Raw genomic sequence first — 22,828 nt, 5'->3', positions numbered from 1 at the left:
AAGAAGAAAACTATTCGCGCCCCCCCTCCCCACCGTGACTATCCTAACTTGTCTTGTAAGTCGTAAAATGTTGCACTGTCGCAAACGTGACAGAAGTAACAATGAGAGCGCCACTGCCCCCTGCTGTAGTAAACGCGCAATTACACTTTATTCTAGTACTGCCAAAAAAAAAGCCTGTTCCCCAGGGTCACACGCGCCCCCCCAGGAATAGCACCGCGCGCCCCACTATTTGAGAAGCACTGGCCTAGGTGACTGATTCACAATTTGGTTTTGTCTGATATCAGAGATTAAATAAAGAAAACCAACTGGCTGATTGATTTGTTTTAATTGAGAGGAAAAAAAAACAGCAAAAGCATTTCACTAGCTGACCAGGAGATGGCGACAGCGTGGCATCTGAAGACCATGGATTGTTTGTTCTGCTATAGCCTAGGTGACTGATTCACAATTTGGTTTTGTCTGATATCAGATATTAAATAAAGAAAGCCAACTGGCTGATTGATCTGTTTTAATTGAGAGGAAAAAAAAACAGCAAAAGCATTTCACTAGCTGACCAGGAGATGGCGACAGCGTGGCATCTGAAGACCATGGATTGTTTGTTCTGCTATAGCCTAGGTGACTGATTCACAATTTGGTTTTGTCTGATAATAGATATTAAATAAAGAAAACCAACTGGCTAATTGATTTGTTTTAATTGAGAGGAAAAAAAACATCAGCAAAAGCATTTCACTAACTGACCAGGAGATGGCGACAGCGCGGCATCTGAAGACCATGGATCGTTCTGCTATGCCGGTTTAAAAAAAAAAAAAAAAACGTAATTAGCTAGGGGTCAAAGGTCAAAGTTTACGGTTCAAAGTTCACCCAGGGGTCAAAGGTCGGTTCAAAGTTCACGGGGGTCATGTGCACATTTTCGATTTTTAACTAGAGTTGAAAGTTCAGGGTTCAAAGGTCACCCAGGGGTCACCACGGGGTCACCGTGGGGTCACCGCGGGGTCACCGCGGGTTCAAAGTTCAGGGTTCACTTTTTTTTTTTTTTTTTTTTTTTTTTTAGTTTAACCTTTATTTAACCCAGTGCTTCTCAATTATTTTCTGTTACGCCCCCCCCTAGCAAGAAGAAAACTATTCGCGCCCCCCCTCCCCACCGTGACTATCCTAACTTGTCTTGTAAGTCGTAAAATGTTGCACTGTCGCAAACGTGACAGAAGTAACAATGAGAGCGCCACTGCCCCCTGCTGTAGTAAACGCGCAATTACACTTTATTCTAGTACTGCCAAAAAAAAAGCCTGTTCCCCAGGGTCACACGCGCGGTCAAGGGGGGCGCGCCCCACTATTTGAGAAGCACTGACTTAATGAGCGAATCACAAGGACACTCCATTAGGTACACCGCCATTCTCAAGTGTACCTAATAACAGGCCACTTTATTAGGGAAATATCATGGTCAAAGGTCAAAGGTATCAAGCTCTTGTCCTCGGGGCCGCGTTCCAATATGCATTACAAGTTACCCTCGTTAAACACACCTGCGCGAAAACATTTAGCTCATTTTCACGTTCTCGGTAGCTAAAACTTTTCACGCAGGTGCACTTAATGAAGGAATCTTGGAAAACATGTTGGAATGCGGCCCCGAGGGTGGCAGTGACGTCACAGATCAAACAGCCAATCAGAAAGTGGGGGTAAGTGTGGGTGTGGCCTTTATCACTTCCCGTGAAGCTTTGACCATGATTTTTGATTATTTGATTTATAAAAAGATAAATAAAAAGGATCAGTGTGTGTGTGTTTGCAATTGCAAACTGTCTCCAGTGTGGTTCTTGCAAAGAAGATATAGTGATGAACACTAACAGTGTAGTTGTGGGATAATTTATTTTAAATCAGAGGCAAAGGTCCAAATTTTAATCCACAAAGCACATTTAAAACAGACAAGTCTCCAAAAGTAAAGTGCTGGACGATATGAGAAAAAGATGGAAACAAAAGAAAAACAAAAAAAATAAGGTAATAAATAAGAGTATAAATTGCAGAGTTCACGAGTTTTATTTTGTGTAAAAGTGATTTCATAGCATATCCTTATTATACATAGTACAATACATGAAGTCTATCGTGAGGCGGGAGGTGAACTGTGAGGGCGTGTCAGAAGTAGTAGATTTGCTCAAAGACGCTCTCTGCGCTGGCTCTCACGGGACTGAAGTTGTAGATGAGCGCTTGACTCTCCTCGTCCTTTGTGGCAAATCGGTGGAGGTTCTTCCTGGCTGTGAGCGCAAACAAAACAAGCGCACCTTCAGCGAGGCAAGAGCCCACAGCCCGCTTTCTTACCTTCGCCCACAAAAAACTCTGCCATGTAGAAGGTGAGACGCACTCCCAAGGGCGTGTGCGCCACATACGGCTTCCTCCACTCAAAGGCGTTTTTCTCCGGGTGCCACTGCGTGCCGTAAATGGGGTAGTCGAACGCTGCGGAGCACACGGGCCGTCCGTCAGGAAAAGCGCAAGGCCGCGGGAGTGGCCGGCTCATTCCGCGTACCTTCCATCGTGGACAGAAACTCGATTTTTCCGTCTGTGTTGGTGGAGAGGACTTTGTAGAAAGAGGTCAGAGTGTTGCTTCTGTTGAACGCCTGCATGAAAAACAACAAGTTGGCAAAAGAGCAGCAACGTCGCAGCGCGATGGTCATACCTCCATGGGCAAACTCCATTGGTGCGAGTTCTCCGTAAGCGGTTCCAAGGCCAACGCATCCATGAGCTCAGCGGGGAAGTCTCGGAACATTCTGCTGCCTTTGGCCTCTGGGGGTAAGGTTAGGGTAACGCTAATCTAAGACCACGTTGAGATAAAGGTGCCAAGCGGGTGGCGAAGAGCACACCTTTGGTGAAGTCGAGCGGCAAGGACACGTCGCTGGTGTTTGTGCGTGTCAGGAGCGAGACGCCGTTGGTCAAGACGAGGAGCTGCTCCAGGCCCAGGCACGTTCCCCAGATGGGGAAGAGGTCGCCCCTCTGCTTGGCCTGTGCCGCACACATCCTCTGTCTCACTCACAAGAGCGGGCGTTTGTTGCGCAACCACGTGCCTACCTCCAGGCTCATCTCGTAGAAGATCTTGGCACTCCTCTGGTAGCCTGATGAGACTATGCTGGCCCCGCCTCCTGGGAAAAGCACGCTGCATAGAGCGGCGAGAATTCACAACCATGAGAATGTGCCAAACTGACCAACTTGTGAGAAAATGCAAATGGATTTGATCATTTGAGATGTTTTCGTGAACATGGTAAAACTTTGGAACCACAGCCATAAATATACTGCAGGACTATCTTCTGCAATGAAGCAGGGGGTTTAAAACTTTGCTCCGCTGCTCGTGTGAGTCACGTGCTAGATTTACAGACTTGCACACACATTCATGGACTTCGGAAAGGGCAGAGTCACATGTTTTCTGTCAATCACCATAGATGTGCCAGAAGAAGCAATGTTAACAAGTTCATGGCTTTATTGCTGTGACTGAATTTAAAAAAAAAACACAACTAGCAAATCGTACGTACCCATTAATGGAGTCGAAGAGTCTCCTGTACTCTTTATCAGTCTGATTGATCCTGCAAAAAGAGAAGCTCCAATGCACCGCCACGACAACGAGTTGATGGAGATGATGTGGAGCCGAACCTGATTGGGACCACTCGGGCTCCTGCCGCTTCCAGGAACTTGACATAGGAGGCAGCGATGTAAGAAGTCTTATTTTCTGGAGGCTTGGACAGATCCTGCGCGAGTATGCCTTCGAAAGAGAATAAACACACGTTAACCAAAAAAATAAACAAGTCAGCTCAGAAGAAGACAAACTTGAAAATGGAGGAAGTTGACCTATTATGGGCTTGTCGTTGCTTCCAACTTGCGTGGAGTCAAGCGCCGGCAGGCAAAGCAAAAAGAGCAAAGAAACGCAACACGTGAGCACAAACATGTTTCGAAGCGAAAAAAAAGAGGACAGAAACGATTCGAGCGTGTGGCAGCCTCGCCTGGCCAACAATTTGTCAATAACAGTCATCAGAAAGAATTCGGGAGCGACGTGAAAATCGATAAATGGGAGTTGTAACCTTTGGATAGGGGATCCAGATTGTCATTCGTAGGATTTGCGGCTTGTGTCAGGCCGGAAGTGAGTCTCCAGCCACTTCTGCTATTTCAAAGTAAAACCTGAAAAAAAGAAGAAGTAAAAGCTCAACAGCGAGAATATTTTTCTTTATATTACTTCGCTCCTTGTCACGTTCACTTCTTGTAATTGATTCCATTAATTATCCAAGTTAACATTAAGACAAATTTGATTCTATTGATTACCGCGAAAGAGACACCGACACAATGTTTGCACGATTGAAAGGCGATTTTTTGTGCTGTCAAAAAAGACACAGGCAGACGTTTTGAAAGGAGAAAACTTTATTCTTTTTAACAAAGCACCAACCAACACCTGAATTGTTTTTCTACTTTTTTCTTTCGGCATGAAAATATGTCGCAAGACATCTGGAAGTCTTGCAACCCTTTCAAATAAGCATCCCAACTCTTCTCCATTAGCAAGAAAACAAAAGTATAAAAACACAACAAACGATAAATTAAATTCTTAGATTTCATTTTCTGATTTCATGTTTATGTGCTATGACATATAAATAATGGATTTAAATTAAATAGCCCGGTGCTGAGCCACCACCACAAATGAAAGCTCAAGCAAAGAAATGAAGTACAGTGCATCAAATGTGTCAATGTGTAAACAAAACTAAACGGCCCCTAAGAGCTGTCGTTTACTTCCCTTGGATTGGACAATGGCTGGTTATTTGGGGAGCATTAAAAAAAAAAAAAAAAGTCTCTCGGGTGGGCAAGAGTTGCAGCAACCTAAACTCTAGCCAGAGTTGGGAAAGAAAAAAAAAAGTGGCCCCATCAATGCTTCATATTTTATGTGCCAAACGGACGAGGGGGGGATTCCGATTCCTCTCAGGGGTTCTTGTGGGTCTCCACGCAGAGGACCACGTAGTCGTTGGAGCAGCTGCGCGTCTGCTGGCCCAGCAGCAGGCCCGAGGTGAGGCCGGACGACTGGCCCGCCACAGACATGTGGTCGGTGCGCCATGTCTCGCAGTGCTTGTCCACCGCACGCAGACCTTGTTGGTTAGAGCCGTGCCAGATGTTCTTCTCGGGCCTGACGCCGCGGTTAGAAAACAAGCCACATTTAATTTGATACCAAATCTACTTTTGAGCTATTATTTTCTCTGTATTGTTCACTGACCAGAAAGGATCTGCTAACACGTCGCGTCCGTCAAAAGAATAAATGGGTATCCTGGTATCAAAGGCTCCTCCTTCACCGTTGAAGATGGACCTCCAGTTCTTGAAGAGCACGTCTCCCTGTGAGGAGGCAGAAATCATTCCGGTGGGCTGACTCTGTTTCGCTCCCGTCACTTTAAGTCAAGTTTAGAACTGAGAGTCTTCCAGACCGTTACCCATTTTGTGCCAATTAATAGGGGGCGACTCACCCTGAGGTTGGTGATGGGCAGAGTGTCCCTGAAGCCGGGGGAGACCACGTGGACCAGGTCCTGCTTGCTGGAGGAGACGAAGGCGCGGTAGTTGGGGGGCAGGCCCATGGCCTTGGCTTGCTCGTAGCACAACCGGTCGGCCGTGTCCAGGCCCGACATGTCGCCCGTGTGCGGCTGGTTCAGAGCCACCAAGTTGAGCTGAACAAAGAACGCGGTGAGTTCATGGCGATAGATGGACTCGGAAAACACAAGTGCCCCTCACTCACCCTGTTGTCGATGGAGCGCACTCGCTCGATTGTGCTGCTGGATATTTGCTGGGCAGGGCGAGGCTAAACGGACACCAAAACGTGAATACGCCAGCGTTGGAAATGTACCTTAGTCATCAACTCATGTTGGTATATACACGCACCTCGTCTTGTGGGAGGATCCTACTGGAGCGGCGCAGCAGGCTGCCAAGCTGGGGGGGGTTATGAAATACAAAAAAAAACATTTACTCTTCTGCACCGAGAGATCTTTTGCCCGCCAATTGAAATGCACGCACCTGTATTTCCTTCCAGCCCTCGGGCACCTTGATGAAGAGGCGCCCTCCGGACACGACGTAGGCCAGCATGCCCTCTGCTTCCCTGGCCGTCTTCTGCATCATGGACTGAACCGAGGAAAACGTCGTCACCTGCAAAATTTGCAGCTTCATGAAGACAATTCGATCCAGCCAGGATTTGCGACGGTCCGACGTACCGCGGCAGAACCTCCGAAGGGCCCACGTGCGCCGGGGTATCCGGCGGGTCCAGGGGGCCCGGGTGGTCCTGGTGGTCCGGGGATACGCACGTCTGAACAACACGTAAAAAGTCATTCAGAGTTCCTTACTGTTGGACACAAATTAAGAACACAATCCACACACCTTTTTTGCCAAAGCCCAGCGACCAGCTTCCCGTCTGCCCCGGTGGTCCGGGGGGCCCTGCCGGACCGGGTCTGCCGTAGCCCGGAGTACCCGGAGTTCCCGGCTCTCCGCGGGGGCCTTGTGGTCCGAGCACAGACTCACCTTTGGGTCCCTGGAGGGTTCGCAAATAGACATCACAGCCCGAGTCACCCCATTTGAACATTGCGCGGTTGCGTCGCCACGGCAACAGCTCTCACCACTGGCCCTGGTTTCCCTGGAGCACCCGGTTTCCCGTGCAACCCCGCCTCGCCCTTTTCTCCTTTTTCTCCATCGAGGCCCGGCTCGCCTTTCACTGCCTAACACACACACGTACAAAAGTCTCATTGGCTTTGGGCATTGAACAGGAAAGAGCATGATTATGTCTTTGGAACTTACCAAGCGTCCTTTGAATGTGTCTGAAGTGTGAAGGAAAAAAATGTTAGAAATAAAAAAGGAAGGCCTTTGGACACTTGCACTAGAGTTTAAACGAAGGTGACAACTTTGGAGGTTTTAACTCACTAGGTGGCGCCGGAATGCCGGGAAGGCCTCGTTCTCCTTTTTGTCCTTTCCCATGGTCACCTTGGCGGCATAAACAAGATTGTTTTGAAAAGCCCCGTCATTGGCGACAAGCCTTTCGAAACATGCCATCGGTGATGGGAATTGAGCGGCCCACTTACCCATCGTAGCGCTCCCGTCGGGATTGAGCTGGGGGTTAAACACAACTGTCAGTAATTCCAAACTCATGATAAGACTAATTGGTTGGCAGAAGTGAGACATTCTGCTCTCATGTAGGAATGTGACTTGCCGGTGTTTTGCAGAAGGGTCTGACGGGGACGGGAGACACGCTCTGAAAAAGGCAGCAGAGAGGAACACTCATTTTCACGTTTGGTTTCGCAAAAATAATTAAGAATTTCATCTGGAAAATATTCCCGGATAAAAAACAATTCAGGACTCAATGATTGTTTTGTATTGATTTCTTACTCCGTTGTAGCATCGGAACATTCCAGGGCGGCCGGGTCGTCCGGGAGGGCCCGGGAGTCCCTGCGGATGAGGTCCCAGTCAAGAAAAACAACACTCGCTTCACTTTTTCAACAAGTTGTGAGGCAGCCACTCACGGGTTTGCCGACAGATTCTCCTTTCTCTCCTTTGGGTCCCGTCGTCCCAACACGGCCCTACACACAAATACGCCGCTCGTTGAGCTCAGCATCAAAAAACGGCCTTCCCGGTCGCACAGTGTTACAGCATTTGTAGCCATCTTGCTTGTCACTGAAGATCCCGTTAAAAAACTGTTCCCGTCCCTAAAGATGTGACCCAACACTGAACAGCAGAGGTGTCAAACATTTTTTTCGCGGGCCGCATTGTAGTCATAGCTTCTTTCGGAGGGCCATTATGACTGTCAACCCAAATAAATGTATGAGCACCTCATGTTATATACAGTAAAAGCTACAAAACAAACTCCGTTTTCAAATCAGAGTGATTTCAAGTGCTTACGGGTCTTCCGGGGAAACCAAAGTCCCCTTTTGGTCCTGGCATTCCCATCTGTCCCTGTTTGGGAATAAAACATGGTCAGCTCCCGCAGTCCTTGAACGCATCATCCTCACTCAACCATTTGTATTCCAAGACTCACGATTGGTCCGGGAGGTCCGCTTGCACCGACATCACCCTGCAAACAATCGCAGAGAATATTTATTTATTTATTACTCATGGCTGTGTTATAGAAGTTTCCGAAGTGCGTACCTTGTATCCTTTGTCCCCCTTTAGAGCAGACAGGTCATAGGTGGAGCCATTCTCAGATATGATCATCGCTGCCTCGCCTTTCTCCCCCTGCGCATACGAGAAAAGGCCAGCCATGAGCACACGAATGCTAACATGTTTTTCTTTTCTTTCTTATCAAGCTCAGAAGCATTTTTCACTCAGTCCTATTCTATTTCTAGGCTGCAATGGCTGAGCTCACAAAAAGAGCAGGCAAGCTGTTTCTGATGGTCTACCGCCACCGTGTGGATGTAAGATGAACTGCAATTGGATTTACCAGGCTACACCGAAAATAATCAATTGTACTACATGAAAGGGGATCAAGCCAAGAAAAAAGTATTCTTACAGAAGAATGACATTTCTTCAAGTGTTAAAACCATATCTATTTTAAAAAATACTTTATGTACAAACAGTATATGATGTAAAAGTATGTAAAGTACCACTGAGGTCTTGTCGAAATTGAACTTTTCATGCAAATTAAACGTGGTTTGGTTTCAGTTGCGGCCCAATCTGTGTGTGCGCGCACACTTACCTTGAGTCCTGGAAATCCATCAACACCTCGCGCACCGACGTCTCCCTTGGGGCCTTGTTGTCCCTTTGGATAGTGAGGAGAGACCGTCACTACATGTTCCTTCACTGAACTGCAACGGATCCAGTTTTTGTCACACTCACAACCAATCCGTGAGCCTCGAAAATCCCAGAGAGGTTGAAGAGGCCGTCCGTGTCGTTGAGTAGGAGCTGAGGAAGTGGAGGAGAGGAGGCATGAAGAACAAAGTTTCCAGACTTAAGTGATCCGACGTGGTCGCGACTTACTTCACTGAGGTTGAAGACGGGTCCCGGAGATCCAGGAGGTCCTGGAGGGCCGGGTAGTGTGAGGCCATCGCGTCCTGGCTCGCCCTGAGGACCAGCGTGAAGATGTGAGCGAGCGGGTCAGGAAGTGAAAACAATAGCAAAGTCCGTTTTTTTTTTTTACCTTTGGTCCCAGAGCGCCGGCGTCTCCCTTAAGACCCTGAATGCAACACAAACATAATTAATGGTAATCATGGTGCCGTTAGCCACTTGTGAGACAGATGCCTGAAGAATCACGTGGCAGCGGACTTTCTTTTTCTGAGTCACGCAACATTTCGTTGTTGTCGTGGCACATTCACTGACCTCAGAACCTTTGGCTCCCTCCGGTCCTGCTGAGCCGGATGGACCGACAGCACCGGGCTCCCCCTGCACGAGTCACACATGTAGAACACATGATGCTGAACTGACCGGCAAACAGTCCACATCCGGACACAGACCTTAAGACCTGGCTCTCCGGCAGGACCATGGGGGCCTTCTTGACCCTATGAGGCAAACGAAATGACGTTGAGCGCAAGTAATGGCTGGCCAGACTCAGAGTACAACTTCACTCCAAATGGAAGGTATTAAAAATGGGGTCAGGGAGTGCTCGTTACCTTAGTTCCTCGAAGTCCAGGAGTTCCCGGAAGACCCTGTTGAAAATGCAGCCAAATAAATATTCATCCTATTTTGACAAAACCCCACGTGGAGTCCTACCCGAAACAGTTCCGAAGCAGGACCGCTGAGCAACGGTGAACCTTGCAGATCCTGAAAGTATCCGAGTGTGTTGTCAGTATCGTATTGGCGGAGTGCACCCTGCAGTGTTCCATTCCACGTACCTCAATGGTAAATGCTTTGGCGGCGGGGCCGGGTGGTCCGGGGGGACCTGCTGGACCCTGGGACCCGACTCTGCCCTCTGGACCCTCGGGCCCCTGAAGTCCGGGCAAGCCCTGAGGGCCCTGCTCTCCCTGGAAGAAGGCAGGAACAGTTAGCACTAGATTCTTTGGTTTATCAACATGTGCAAGAAATCAAGAAGTGTGAATGATACCTTTGGTCCTGGTTGGCCATCTACTCCAGGTTCTCCCTGTTTGAATTCAATCAAGCAAGTTGGATGGCAATGTTTAACATTTGTACAACAACAACACACACAAAATGAAATCAATAAAATGATTTTTTCTTCACCATGTCTCCCTTGTCTCCAGCAGGTCCTTGTTCTCCTTTGTGTCCATCAACTCCCTGAAAAAGATATTTGGTTGATTTTTAACACACCTTTAAATTTCTGATTGGAAATATTATTTGTTTTTTTAGGTCGTCAATATTTAGTCTATGGTGAAAGCCCATCAGTGGCCGTTAGGGCCAAATGGAGCAGTGCCACATCACAGCCAGCAGGGGGTGACGACGATAAGGTTTTGAATTCTACATTTGACTTGCATTAGTTTGCAGTCTCAATAGTGCCTTTGCTTTGTTGCATCTCCCGCTCCTTTATCTGGTATGTGAAACAGGTAACCATGGAAACAGATTTTTTAAGACCATTTAAGAGGACCTGCTATTGGAAACAATTGTGCTTACAGGAAGTCCAGCTTGGCCCTTTTCTCCGTCTTTCCCAGGAAGTCCGGGTGGTCCAGGTATGACTTCTTCAGATGGGGCCCCGGGGGGGCCTTGGGGTCCCGGAGGGCCGGGGGGTCCCTGACAGAGGAAACGGTTAATGCATCACTCATCAACAAAGTGATGACGGCATTGCTTGCGCCGGCTGGCCTCGTTCTCACTCGAATGATCTCCATATCGGCGTCAAATTCGTCCAAGTCCGAAGCCGAGCCCTCCTGACAAACGCAATGGCGTCAAAATGATTCGACAACTAAATGTTAACATTACAAACAACAATCTATTACCAGCAACTTGGAGGAGAAGCGGCCCGGAGGTCCGGGAGGTCCTGGAAGGCCTGGCTGTCCGACTCCAGTATCACCCTGAAGTCGATTACAACATGATATTGATTCATATTTCTTTTCAATTTGCACTTTGTGAAAATTCTCATCATTGTACCTTTTCGCCTTTGGATCCAGGCTCTCCTCGAAGGCCCGGGATTCCTGGAAGGCCATTGGTTCCCTATAAAAAGCAGTCATGAAACATAAACACACAAATCGTGGAACCCTTTTAACATGTCAGATGGTGTTCCACAGGGCTCAGTTTTGGGGCCACTGCTGTTTTCCTGGGTATCCATTTTGTCTTGAGCACAATTTGCATTCTTTGTTCTTTTACTCTGCGTTAGACTCTGCCTTGTTCTAGGGTTTGATGTGATGTAGTCTATGGCGTGATTGCCTTACCGGAGTGCCATTTTCTCCTTTTGCTCCCTGTGAGACAAAAATCAGGACAAAACGATTGGTATTTTCACTTCAGATGACGCTTTATGTGGAAATAGGCGCGAGCAAAACATACATGAGGTCCGTCTTTGCCTTCAGCTCCAGGAGGGCCCTGAGGTCCCGGAGGTCCCGGCGGACCGCGGGGTCCGGGCTCGCCTGCAAGTTCCGAGTCTTGTCCCGGTGGGCCAGCGAGTCCCGGGGGGCCTTGCGGGCCCGGCTCACCTCTCTCGCCTTTCAGTCCCGCAGACACCTGGACAGAATCAACGCATGTGTAGATAACTCAACGACTCTTGTGGATTTATCGTCGATGTTTCTGTGATAGGAGCAAGTGAAACGTCAGGCAGTGAGCCTCATGCTGCTTCACGAAGTCTAAAAGCATTTGTGTGGACTTACGGGCTTGGACTTGGAGGTTGATTTTGGTGAAAGGCCGAGTCGCACCGTCGCTAAAAGCAAACGTCCAAACATGAAAAGATTGTCCACCCAATATCAATATGAATAATAAATGCCATTTTTTCTTTCTTTACCAGCAGGGGTGGTGGTCTGTATTCCTTGCCCGGAAGCCTCTTCCAAGTCGTCTCCAATTTCATCATCGTCGTTGTAGCTGGTAGGCAACTCAGTGGGTGGGGCTTGGACCGGGCTACTGTACCTGGGCTGCACCCCTTCCTAATAAAATGACATAACAGAAAACCTTTATGAATCCTGCATAATGGTTCTATTCTCTATCCTCCATCTAGATCGGACTGCCACCATGGCAACATCATCATCGTTATAAAGGACGTCCCTTACACATGCCAGTAGGTGGCGCTCTTTAGTGCAAAACACCAAAGGCTGGATTTTTACTGTCCACCCTGAATATTCCTAATCCGACAAACTCCAGAAGCTAAAACAAGTTCAGTTGTTGCCATTTTATAAAAGGACATTGAAGATATATAGTGTGAAATACAGGATAAATATTAAATTAGGGTTCATTATAAAGGCGGGTGTGTGTATTGCATTTACCTTTGTGTACTTCTTCTCTTCGAAAACTTTCTTGACTTCTTTTCTCTCCATGTCCTCGTAAGTGTCGTCACCGCTTCCAGATACCTGACCATTCAAAATATAGAGGAGAGTTGTTTGCTTTGTAAAAATATTTTTTTATTTATTTTAGAAAAATGTTGCTGAATACGACGCTAACCAGTTTTTCAAATCATGTTCTTTACATATAGTAATTTTATTTGATACAAAAAAGAAAAATAATCAGGAAGTATTTTGAGCCCCGATTAATTTTTTTAATTTATTATTTATTTGGTTTGTTAGGCTATCGCTGAATAATTCTGCAATGTACATTTTGACCAATAGAGGGCGCTGGCGCGCTTGTTTCCATATGCGTGAGTGCTTTTCTTACGTCAGGGTCGTCCTCCTCGCAATGGTCGTCGCGGGCCGTGGGATCGGACTTGAGCAGCAGCTGCTGGATGGAACCCTGGAGGCAAAGGAAGAAAGATGAGACGTGTCGTGGAGCACTCCATCAGTCATTAGCACAGTCTGCCTTTTTTTTAATTTATTTTTTTAATATGTGTGATATGATGTAATTATGAATTCCACAATACACTTTTTAAGAGTAGTGGTACGCGGGCTCCCTCTAGCGGAATGCAAATAATAACTAAATTAAATGAAAACATTTGCAGAATTTACTATAGGCTTGCTACAATATAAATTATACTTTTTTCGGGGGGGGGGCAGCTGTACTTTGTTGTTTGTCATTAGGATGGGGCTTTTTCTTGACGGGGCATGAGAGACAAAACGTTATGACGCAACATTGTGTGGCCTATTTATCAGACTTGTTAGTCACCAGCGCAAACAGCTGGAACCCAACAAAAAGGAGCCGGGGGTGGCGGAAGGGGGGCGTGGAAGATAAGATGAAGACTAGGCGAGAAAACATTTGCACTGTTTCTGGGCGACGTCAGCCTGCAAGTCTTCTCGATGAATGGCCTTTCAATCGTGCATGCACACGCACACAAACGTGGGTTTCTCCACGCCTTGCTGTGTGTGTACTATTCCTGTACTGCGTGTAATGTTGTGCCAGATACTCCAAAGAGCACCAAGAGTAACATCTGCCAATATAAAGGGCCACTGAGAACATCCAACATCTGAGAACATCTGAGAACATCTGAGGTCCTGACAGAAGCCACAAGGTGGACCAACCTACTTGACCACACAAGCGTAATGACGGTTGGCCTTTTTTTTTTAAGTTTACATTTCCTGGAAGAGATTAAGAGCATGTTCTGTAATTCTAAAGAACTTGATGAACCTCTCACAGGGTGGGCTATGCGCCTTGAAGTCAATTCATGAATGCCAGTTTAGGGGCCGGAGCTGGTAAGCCCGTGCTGTTCGTGCGGCCGTCACTAAAGGATGCTACGTCGCCGGGGAACTCACCACAAAGTGGGGCAGGCCCGAGGCCCCCGCGCTGCCCACAAAGACCCCCGAGCTGGCCTCAAAGGTCAGGGGCTGAGGGCTCCTATGGAAGGCCACGTGACGGTACTCCTCGCAGTCCATGTAGAGACTCACCTGAGGCAACAAAGATGACAGCAAAGAGGAAAAATAGACAATTTAGGATGATCTCCATTTAAGTTTTGCCATTTGACTGGCACCGTGACGCTTGTAGGAATCACGGTGGACTTTTGAGCACACCTACCTCGGCCCCCTCGACCGTCAAAGTGAACCTGGCCCACCTTCCCGTCAGGTCGGCCATTTTGAAGGAGGCCGCTTCCCGGATCTCGTCTCCGGTGGTGGGGTCGGCGTAGTAGAAGAGCACCCTCTGGGAACCATCCTCCACCTCAGAGAGCGCCACGGCCAATTGGACCACCTGGGGGAAGTTGTTGGAGGCTCAATTTACCCGGGCCGGTTGACCGACGGCAGCATAGAAACGAGGACTGCACCTTTTGGGCCGCATCTGTGACGGCAAAGAGGACGCCGCCCTGCCGTGTGGTGGGCTTGGCAATGACGGTGATGGCAAAGTTGTAGTAGAAGGGGTCCGGCAAGACCGACTTGGTGACACGGGCAACGTTGGCGTCGGGTCCAAAGCTGTAGGCGGGGTAGCCCTGGAAGCCCGTCACGAAGGAGACCGACTCCGGGAGAGGGAAGCCGATGAACTCGGTCAGATCCAGATTGTCCCGAGAGCCTCCATCTGGGGACGAGACACGACACTGCTCAGACACGAGGCCTTTCCACACCCGCTATGCTAATGCTAACAACAAAGCAATATAACATCAGCTCTCTTGGCAACATGTTTGAGAAACGAAGGGTTGGATCCGGGCTGTGTACCTAATGAAAGGTCCAAAGAGTGTTCTATTACGTTTTGTGGTTTCAGGTGGATATTTTTTTTTTCAAAATTTGTGCTTTGCTCGCCGGAAAGTTGTCATCTGTCTTTCTACAACAGCCAGGAGTGTGACAACATGCACTAGAAATACCATTTATCCATCCTCGTGGAAAACCCGCTGCCTCCTTCTGTGCACCTTTAATAGGATAATAAACAAAGACAGGCCAGAAGACTCCTCGTGCACGCACACACAGCTGGCTTTCCACAGCAGCCACCCTCTAATATAGCGCCCCCCAGTGTCAGCTTGTCATTGCACATCTGGAAGGCATTAAGGCTACGCTAATACAGCACAAAGGCGGCTCCTGTAAATCAGATTCATTGCGGGTTAGTGACGCCCCCCGGTGGCACACTTCTGCCATGTTGTCTAATTGGACCGCAAGCCTCACATTGATTAGCTTCTGATTCAACCATATTGGGCTTTTGAGTTTTTCTTTGCCTCGATCAGAAGATGTCGCCAATATTTGTCGAGGCCTTTTTGTGACGAAACGCAAAGCAAATACATTTGACATTTGGAGGCGGAAAGCAGCTGACTCAGCTTGCCGTTTGACGGGCTTCCTGTTCCACTTGACTGCTGACTAATTACGAGCAAGGCGGCCTCAGCAGGGCTTCCAAATCCTCTTAGCTGATGACACGTTCTTCTAGATTTTCAGCGCACTGCTGAAAATGGCTGCTCACATGTGTCAGAATCGTTTCCTCAACTGTTCTTCCAATCCACTTTCCTGCCGTGCCATCCATCGGCATTTCCTCAATTAAAGTTGATTCCATGTCACCCATGACTGTGCCCACCCCGCAGGGCCGAATGATGAGCGAGGGGATGCAGCCGGTTCCTGGCGAGGTTCTCGGGAGAACATTCCCGCAGCTCGCTCCGTGACGTGATCGCTTAATGTCCTGACTAAACAGCTGGACACACACAAAGGCATGTCCAGTGTTCCCATCCAACTTGTCAAGGAACTGCTGAGTGCCATGGGCAGGTCAGCCATCGACAAAGTTATAATTGTGATTCTGGTCAGATAGATAAAAAAGAATAAAAAACATATTTCCAGCACTGGCAACGTTGATGAGAAGCAGGCGCAGAATGAAGACATGCACACTTGTCATGCGGTCGTTCAGGCCGATGCTTGATGGCGGCTGCATGCTGTGAGATCCCTTCAACATTTGTTCGCTATTAACAAAACAAGTTTTAAGCGAATTCATTAGAGAGGGGGCAGAAAACACACACACACACACACGCCACACACAAGCAGAGTGCTCAGATGATCCCAGTGCAACTTGCAACGCACACAACAAAAGGTCGCTGCCAACTGTGACGCGTTGCTCATGTTTTGAGTAAACCGAGTTGAAGCTGACTTCATTTAGCATTGGGAACCAATAATGAGAAAAAGAAAAGAAAACGGAGCCCGATGACCTCGTTGGCTGATCTTCAACACCAAATGTTTGGAGGGAAATTCCACGGGAGGCCATTGCTGGTCATTTGTATCGAATACATTTGCAACGGGAGATCTTTGCTATGTCGCCTTCAGGATCACGGGCCGCCAAATGAGCCCTTCAACCCGCAATGGCAAATGAGAGCGGCTTGGATGGATCCCGAATGAAGATCAAGACTGAGCCATAAAAAGGTGGCGGCTAAACAAAGCCATAAATGCGTGTCCCTGTGGACAAAACATGGGAGCTGAGCACAATGAAGGCCTTCTGCAAGACAGGTAAAGAAGCAGAGGAGGGCCTCGCGTCAGAGTGCGTGGCACATTCTTGCATTAGGTCCAAAATTCATTTTAAGCAAGATCGGGACTACACTTTTATTGGCGGCCTGTCCCCAGATGGCAGCCTTGAAGAAACAAATGTCAAATAGTTGAGCCAATTAAGTTTTTGCGAGGAAACAACCCGAACCAGACTGAGATGTGATTTGGAGCATCCAAAAAGACGACATTGAACTCCTGCAAATGTGCCGAGGTGTGACTCAAATATCTGCAGTAAGCTTTTATCTTAGTCAGCATGAAACAACCCCTGCAGACACAAAGTTGGCCCCGCCCCCCTTTCCCTCTAAGCCACTCGGTGACGGACGCCAAAGCTTTGGAGTCTGCTATGTTTGTGCTCATCACATTTGAGATACTTGTGGAACTGTATCAAACTGTTTCTACTAGGGGGGTGATGGAAAGGGAGAAGAGGGGAAGGCGAGGGGGAGAAGGGGGGGGCGCTCTTGAGTGATACCATCTGCTCTGGCTCACTCAGTCAAGTCGACTCCCAGCGAGTCCCGATCAGCCTGAAAACCTTGGAAGACATTCTGAGGCGGGCCCACACAGCAATTACGGGAAGCGAATACAAAGTGCAATGTCGACTCATGTCCAATTCAAAGTTCCGTAGGTAATTACTTGGGTCCGGATGAATCTTGATTCTGCGAACTTGTGCTTCCAAATGTGTCCAAAGCAAAGTCCATAAAACAGAATCTCTCCCTCAGCAAATTCACAAGCATCATCACCAAAAGCAGGAGAGAAATTCTTGCTCCCTAATCAATCAATCAATCAATCAATCAATCAATCAAAGGGGGGGACACAAAATCAAACTTCACAAAGACACACTTGGAGAAGTTTCAGTTCCAAAGGCATCACTCTAAACATCTTACAAAGAGTGCAAATTAGCGCTAGGGTTAGCACTCAATGCTCCAAGACGGTTTGACAGTTTGCCTTTGCAAAAGCTCTCCACATTTGGAAGTGGAAGCCTCCCTCGCTCCTCGCTTTCCTAAAACGGAGCAAGTCACATGTGTCTGTCAGCCAGAAGCAAGAACCCGCTTTTAGGCCATGTTTGGCTGCTTATCTTGTGCTTTCCGTTTCGATGAGCCGTCTTCCAATGATTTGCCAGATGATCGTTTCTGGGTTGTCCCCAGCAAGCAATTTGATGCTGGGACACCAAAAGTGCCTTCTTGCCTTGTTTGTGCTTCAAAGATGTTTGATGTTTTACGACCTGTCTGCTGCTTTTAACGAGCGTCGGTCCTTGCGCAAATCTATTTCGTCAACTTGTCACGTGAAATAATGCAAGAGGCAAACATCTCAAGAGCTTCGTCTCCAGTCCTCATCTCGCACTCTGCCACGGGTTGCGACTTTCCGAGTCAAAATATTTGGAAATAGAAGAGCTAGGCTTATCGAGTTTGGCTGGCGGAGCGTAAACTTGACTTAATTGAAGCAACCTTGTAAGACGGGAAGCCAATTGTTCACGTTTACCAGCCAACGATCGGAGCTAACCTCGGGTTTCAAACTGCAGCCCAGCTGAGTAAACAAAACAACAACAAGACCACATAACACTTGGAGCAGCAGTTTGTGAAATGACCTCGAAAATCATATTTGAAATGTTTCTTTGGTTGGATGTCATGGTTGCTCAGGGTTACAAACATTGACTCATTCCAGCAGTGCTATCATGATCTTGTAAAAAAAAAAAGTGATTTAGAGGATGCTGAAGTCATCCCTCTCTCAATACTTGTGCTATGACACCAGAACAGTACCTGCTTGTTTTCGGCATGTCTCTATTTTCCGCTCTGAGCCACTCTTTCCATGCGAGCTCCAGACAACCGGGATACCAGGCGCTGGCTCCCCCGTCAACAAACATTGCGTTGGGTCGGGACGTTCCGCTAAAAGCTAACAGCATCACAGAGATGTTTCCCAAACCATCTGTGTCTTAAAGCTTGACCGGCGAGAATCATTCAAGCAGACTTTCCTGATTTTTCATAACATCTGCATGCTGCCTCTCAAACTTTGCCACTTAGTGCCGTAAAAGCTGAACTTGCTCAAATATATACGCCATTCAAGTCATCCTTTCCCAGGCTTTAGAGCCATGTGAGCTAACATGCTAAAAGCTAGCAACAGCGCAGTCAACTTTGTGCAGTCCAAATGATAAAATCTGCATTAGTTTGTCACGTAATGCCGTAAAAGCTGTACTTGCTCTAATATATACGCAATTCAGTCATCCTTTCCCAGGATTTAGAGATATGTAAGCTAACATGCTAAAAGCTAGCAACAGCGCAGTCAACTTTGTTCCGTCCAAATGATCAAATCTGCATGCTGCCTCTCAAACTTTGTCACTTAAAGCCGTAAAAGCTGGACTTGTTCAAATAAATGCAATTCAGTCATCCTTTCCCAGGCTTTAGAGATATGTAAGCTAACATGCTAAAAGCTAGCAACAACACAGTCAACTTTGTGCCATCCACATGATAAATGAGCCAGCAAAAAAAATACTCAACCCAGGTGTGACGTGATGCCGCCACATCCTGCGTTTGTCCTCACATTTGACCCCAAAGTCGTTTGGTCATGAGTAAATTTAGCCATTCCTGTTTTGATTTGCAGTCTGCCATTTAGATAGCACGCCGCCGTCAGTTCCTGCGTGGGGGCTTTTAAACGTTTCCTTTTCAAAACACACTTTGATGTTCATGCACAAAACAAAATGTGGAGGCCAACTTCTGAATGAGCTCATAAGGAGGCACCTTTGACAGTTTGGTGGCAAGTGGAACGAGACGTTTGAACAACTCTTCCCGTCTTTATTGACCTCAGCTCGAGAGGGCCTGAGCTCTTTATTGAGACTCTGAAGACCACCCCTGCTAAAACTGCACATGGCTGACCTCTACCATTATCAAGAGCCCTGTATTTTTCTCGCCTTTTTTGTGTTTACTCATTTTTTCATACCATGATCTCATTAATTTGCGTGGATCTGATCATGGCTGCCATCAAAGCGCAGCCGGTGTTTGGACAAGATCCTGACAGGACGCAGCTTTGGGAAAGAATGACGACCCTGAGCTACTACGGATGAGAGGACACGCGGCGTTGACATTTTTTGATTGGGCAACAACACCAGCATACAGCCAATTTGTAATTATGCGCGCTCATTTGCCTCCAAATCGCTAATAGCTTCCAGAAACACTAAATCCTTCAAAAAATGACTCTTAAAAAAAAAAAAAAATTCTATCAATCCGGGTCGGCCACATTTGATGAGTACCTGGCTGGATTAGCACCTTGGTTTTAGTTACAAAGTATAAAGTGTCAACTTGAATTTCCTTCCTGCTAAAAAGAATTTTATGAGCGAGTTATTTTACCCGGCCAGGTGACGCCAAACAATCCTGCTCTGTCTTGAGGGGGTCCGCTCTTGTTAAAGAAGGTCCCCCAATTCCTACGCTGGATGTAACCGACGAGCACAATGCAGCTTTTGTCACACGCTGATAGCGTCTCCAGATAAACGCTCGGATGGCCGGCGCCGACCCGGCCGACCCGGAGTCGCGCTCGGAGGGTCAAAATATAAGGAACATCACAACGCGAGCAAATCTCTCAAATATGCCAGTCTATTCCCAATTCCAGATCTCACATTAGTGTACCTAATCAAGCGTCTGAGCTACGATGTAACCGTGGCAACAAAACTGATCAAATTCATCAGGACTTGAGTGGGCCTCTGCCTTCCCATCAACTAATTGCAGCGTGTTTAGTCCCACGGGAGGTCGTGCAATCAGAGCACATTCAAAGCTGATCTTATCAAACACACACTCGGCGTCGTCATTAAGAAGTTGCTCCGTATGAGCGTCTCACACAAACTTAGCATCTCAACAGAGTCTCAAAATGAAAGACAAGGTGGCCATGCAGCTACACGCTGGGGGTTCTGTTTAAGAAAAATGCTGACTAAGCCAAATGGGTTGACAGCAGCTGATCTGGCCAACGTTGTGTTTACATTTGTTTAGAGCGGCCCCAGAACTTTTTAGGCCTTCTAAAAGTGACCAACCTTGACTGCACTCAAGACTAAAACTAATCTCGTGCTCCATCTCTGATTTGTGACCAAATGTCAACTTTTGGTGACTTTCAAAAAGCCACTTCAGGTTTGCTCAACTTGTCCGAGCGTCAACCTGCAGTTTGCCACAATCCCATCATCGTCATGGTAACGTAAACTAGAAGACACTCACCGTCCAGCTGCTGAGCTGCCGAGAACCTCAGCACCAGAAATAATCCAATACACCAGGGAGGAATCCTGCAAAAGTCAACCAATACACAAAATCACATTCAAAGTTCACTCCAAAGTTGTTTTCATTTCATTTTTACGGATTCAATTGGATTTTCGCTTGCCGTACCGTAGGTCCATCTTGACAGCTTTCGATCAGCACTCAAGCTTGAGATGGAGTACACTCTGACTCCTGCTGTTTCTCTCCGAGCTTATAAACCCGGCTTCTCCTCCTCCCCCGCCTCCTCCTGCCCCAAACAAAGCAGCTTCAGTGCACTGGCTCCTCCAAAAATGGGCGGGAAGGGGAGTTTGTAACCTGATTCCGGACCACCGGCCTCTAATCCCGTCCCTCCTCGATGCTGCCCCCCCCCCCCGTCATCCAAAACACACAGCGGCGAAGTCCTCCTCCTCCTCACTTTCACTTTGAAGTAAAAGTCTCTTCTGTGTGGCCTTGACCTCGAAACATCTTGACAGCCATAGATTTCAATTGAATGATCTCCAAACTGGCTTGAAATATACATGAAACACAACTTTTTCAAAATCATTCTGCTCATCATGGAGACCGAATTACAGGAAGAATAAAAAAGTGTTGGCTCACTATTGGGCAAAGACTTTCCAGTGTTCAGGATTCAGGGCTGTCCCGTTTGAGATGTTCCCTGACGGCTCAAGCTTCTGCATCATCGATGGAGGAGGTGTTGGACAGCGAGCCGCCCTCAGGCGCACATTTCATTTTGAGACAATTTGGATTCCTCCAAGTAAGTACATTGAGCTTCACCATCTTGAAACATTCCTGGCGGGATTTGGAAATGCAATCCCGCCTAAGTTGTTGACTTAAGCAGAAGGCCTGAGCGGCTAAAGCACTTGAGAGCAAGCAACCCTCAGCAAGCCACCCAAAGAACAATTGCTCACACGTCTGAGCTCGTCCCTGGGGATGGGGGGGGGGGGGGTACTGTGGCTGCCATTTTCAAACTTTACAATTCTGCGTGGCCTGGAACGATCTTCATTAGCACAATGCTAATGATGCTACAAAATTGTAACTTGTGTGGGAAGAAGCTGATGTCATCGTCCTTTCGACCGCCACCTCGTCTGGCCTCGGGAGTTTCTCGGGGTGGACCGCTTGGAATTTTCCTTGAACAAACACAGAGACGCAGATAAAAGATGCGCTCGGTCGGCGTTCCAGGGACTGATAAAAAGGTGTCACGCCGGTATGCGAGGGACACCAGCAGAGAGGCCGTCTTGCCGATAAGGCGTTCGCACCTTGCGCCGTGGACATTTTTGGGGACATTTCTGGCACGTCTGAGAAGATTCTTTGTCATACAAGTCAGCTTTCTTGAAATACTTGCATCGTCAAAACACCAATTAAACAAAAGCACGAATACCGAAGTTTCCAAAGAGTGGGGGGGCATGGAACGGGGGGGGGGGGGGGTCTTAGGATTTATGTCTATCTGTGCTAAGAGTGACTGGCAGCAACTCGAGCCGAAAGGTCACGTCTGCTTTTGATAGTCGATCGCCCAGGAAAGCGCAACTATTCCGCAAATTCGTCCTCAAAGCCGAATGGAAAGAAACTAATCAAAAGACGAGCTTTAAAATGGCATGTGAAAGTGACATTTTGAATTAAACAACAATTGAACACTGCCGCGGCTCCGTGTTTGGGCCGGGGGGGTGGCGGGGGGTGCGTAAGCCAGGCAGCCAGACTTTGTTCATTCATCCACAGTTGGGCAGGCTGCGGATCCCAGTGGAAAAGAAGACGGAAAAAATAAACTCCTGCGCATCTACCAGAAGTCGCCAGTCAGGGCTGGGCTCAGTTCATCAAATAGGAAAAAGTCTTCTGCTTAGTGTAATTATTCTTGCCTTACTTGGACTGTTTCTTTTTACCCGCACAACATAAAAAATTCCAACTTTCAACCTTGCCTTGGAGTTAGTTGTGTGCAAGGCCACACTTTGCAATTCAACTGATATGAATCAATGTCTTTCCCAATTAAAAAAGAAATAAAATACCTTCCTGCAATCTTTTTTTTTTTTAATAACTTTTTTACTTACTTTTGGAATTGAAGAACGAGCTTCCTCAAATGGCAACTAATAATGTCATACATAATTAGCTAGAAAATGAATCAAGTCTAAATAATAAATCCATATCTTTTCAAAAATTTTACTTTTGGAATTGAAGAACGATCTTCCTCAAATGGCAACTAATAATGTCACA

The 22,828-nt window shown here is 47.4% G+C and overlaps 2 protein-coding genes across 2 annotated transcripts; both read right to left on the bottom strand.

Annotated features, from left to right (window-relative positions):
* Positions 1-2,003: 2,003 nt before the first annotated feature.
* On the bottom strand, positions 2,004-4,091 carry ggh (gamma-glutamyl hydrolase (conjugase, folylpolygammaglutamyl hydrolase)). Its single transcript, XM_061266004.1, has 9 exons — positions 3,817-4,091; positions 3,622-3,730; positions 3,504-3,554; positions 3,046-3,130; positions 2,841-2,979; positions 2,657-2,763; positions 2,507-2,597; positions 2,302-2,436; positions 2,004-2,237 (listed from the first exon to the last, which is right to left on the bottom strand). The coding sequence occupies exons 1-9, from the start codon at positions 3,995-3,997 to the stop codon at positions 2,119-2,121; spliced, it is 1,017 nt and encodes a 338-aa protein (XP_061121988.1). The 5' UTR covers positions 3,998-4,091; the 3' UTR covers positions 2,004-2,118.
* A 267-nt stretch (positions 4,092-4,358) lies between these two features.
* Positions 4,359-20,878, bottom strand: LOC133143821 (collagen alpha-1(XVIII) chain-like). Its single transcript, XM_061266003.1, has 44 exons — positions 20,756-20,878; positions 20,591-20,655; positions 14,228-14,475; positions 13,984-14,154; positions 13,725-13,856; positions 12,697-12,771; positions 12,312-12,395; positions 11,837-11,975; positions 11,706-11,755; positions 11,389-11,562; positions 11,277-11,303; positions 10,996-11,058; positions 10,845-10,919; positions 10,722-10,775; positions 10,525-10,641; positions 10,138-10,191; positions 10,004-10,039; positions 9,795-9,923; positions 9,673-9,723; positions 9,573-9,608; positions 9,417-9,461; positions 9,283-9,345; positions 9,104-9,139; positions 8,944-9,027; positions 8,803-8,868; positions 8,663-8,725; positions 8,116-8,202; positions 8,006-8,041; positions 7,870-7,923; positions 7,494-7,550; positions 7,360-7,419; positions 7,184-7,225; positions 7,056-7,083; positions 6,898-6,957; positions 6,775-6,794; positions 6,597-6,695; positions 6,361-6,511; positions 6,198-6,289; positions 6,004-6,132; positions 5,872-5,919; positions 5,729-5,791; positions 5,463-5,660; positions 5,219-5,334; positions 4,359-5,131 (listed from the first exon to the last, which is right to left on the bottom strand). Exons 1-44 carry the CDS (start codon positions 20,764-20,766, stop codon positions 4,930-4,932), a joined length of 3,690 nt encoding a protein of 1,229 aa, XP_061121987.1. The 5' UTR covers positions 20,767-20,878; the 3' UTR covers positions 4,359-4,929.
* Between the last annotated feature and the right edge of the window lie 1,950 nt (positions 20,879-22,828).

Source organism: Syngnathus typhle, linkage group LG19 (genome assembly GCF_033458585.1).
Source record: "Syngnathus typhle isolate RoL2023-S1 ecotype Sweden linkage group LG19, RoL_Styp_1.0, whole genome shotgun sequence".
Classification (NCBI taxonomy): Eukaryota; Metazoa; Chordata; class Actinopteri; order Syngnathiformes; family Syngnathidae; genus Syngnathus; species Syngnathus typhle.
This window is presented reverse-complemented; position numbering and strand designations above follow the sequence as displayed.

Coding starts and splice junctions, on each gene's coding strand:
- ggh (XM_061266004.1), bottom strand. CDS start 3,997: ATGACTGTTATTGACAAATTGTTGGCCAGGCGAGGCTGCCACACGCTC. Junction 3,555..3,621: donor GCCCGAGTGGTCCCAATCAG/GTTCGGCTCCAC, acceptor CTCTTTTTGCAG/GATCAATCAGACTGATAAAG. Junction 2,238..2,301: donor AGAGTTTTTTGTGGGCGAAG/GTAAGAAAGCGG, acceptor TTGCGCTCACAG/CCAGGAAGAACCTCCACCGA.
- LOC133143821 (XM_061266003.1), bottom strand. Junction 9,924..10,003: donor ATGGCCAACCAGGACCAAAG/GTATCATTCACA, acceptor GCCTTCTTCCAG/GGAGAGCAGGGCCCTCAGGG. Junction 9,140..9,282: donor AGGGAGCCAAAGGTTCTGAG/GTCAGTGAATGT, acceptor TGTTGCATTCAG/GGTCTTAAGGGAGACGCCGG.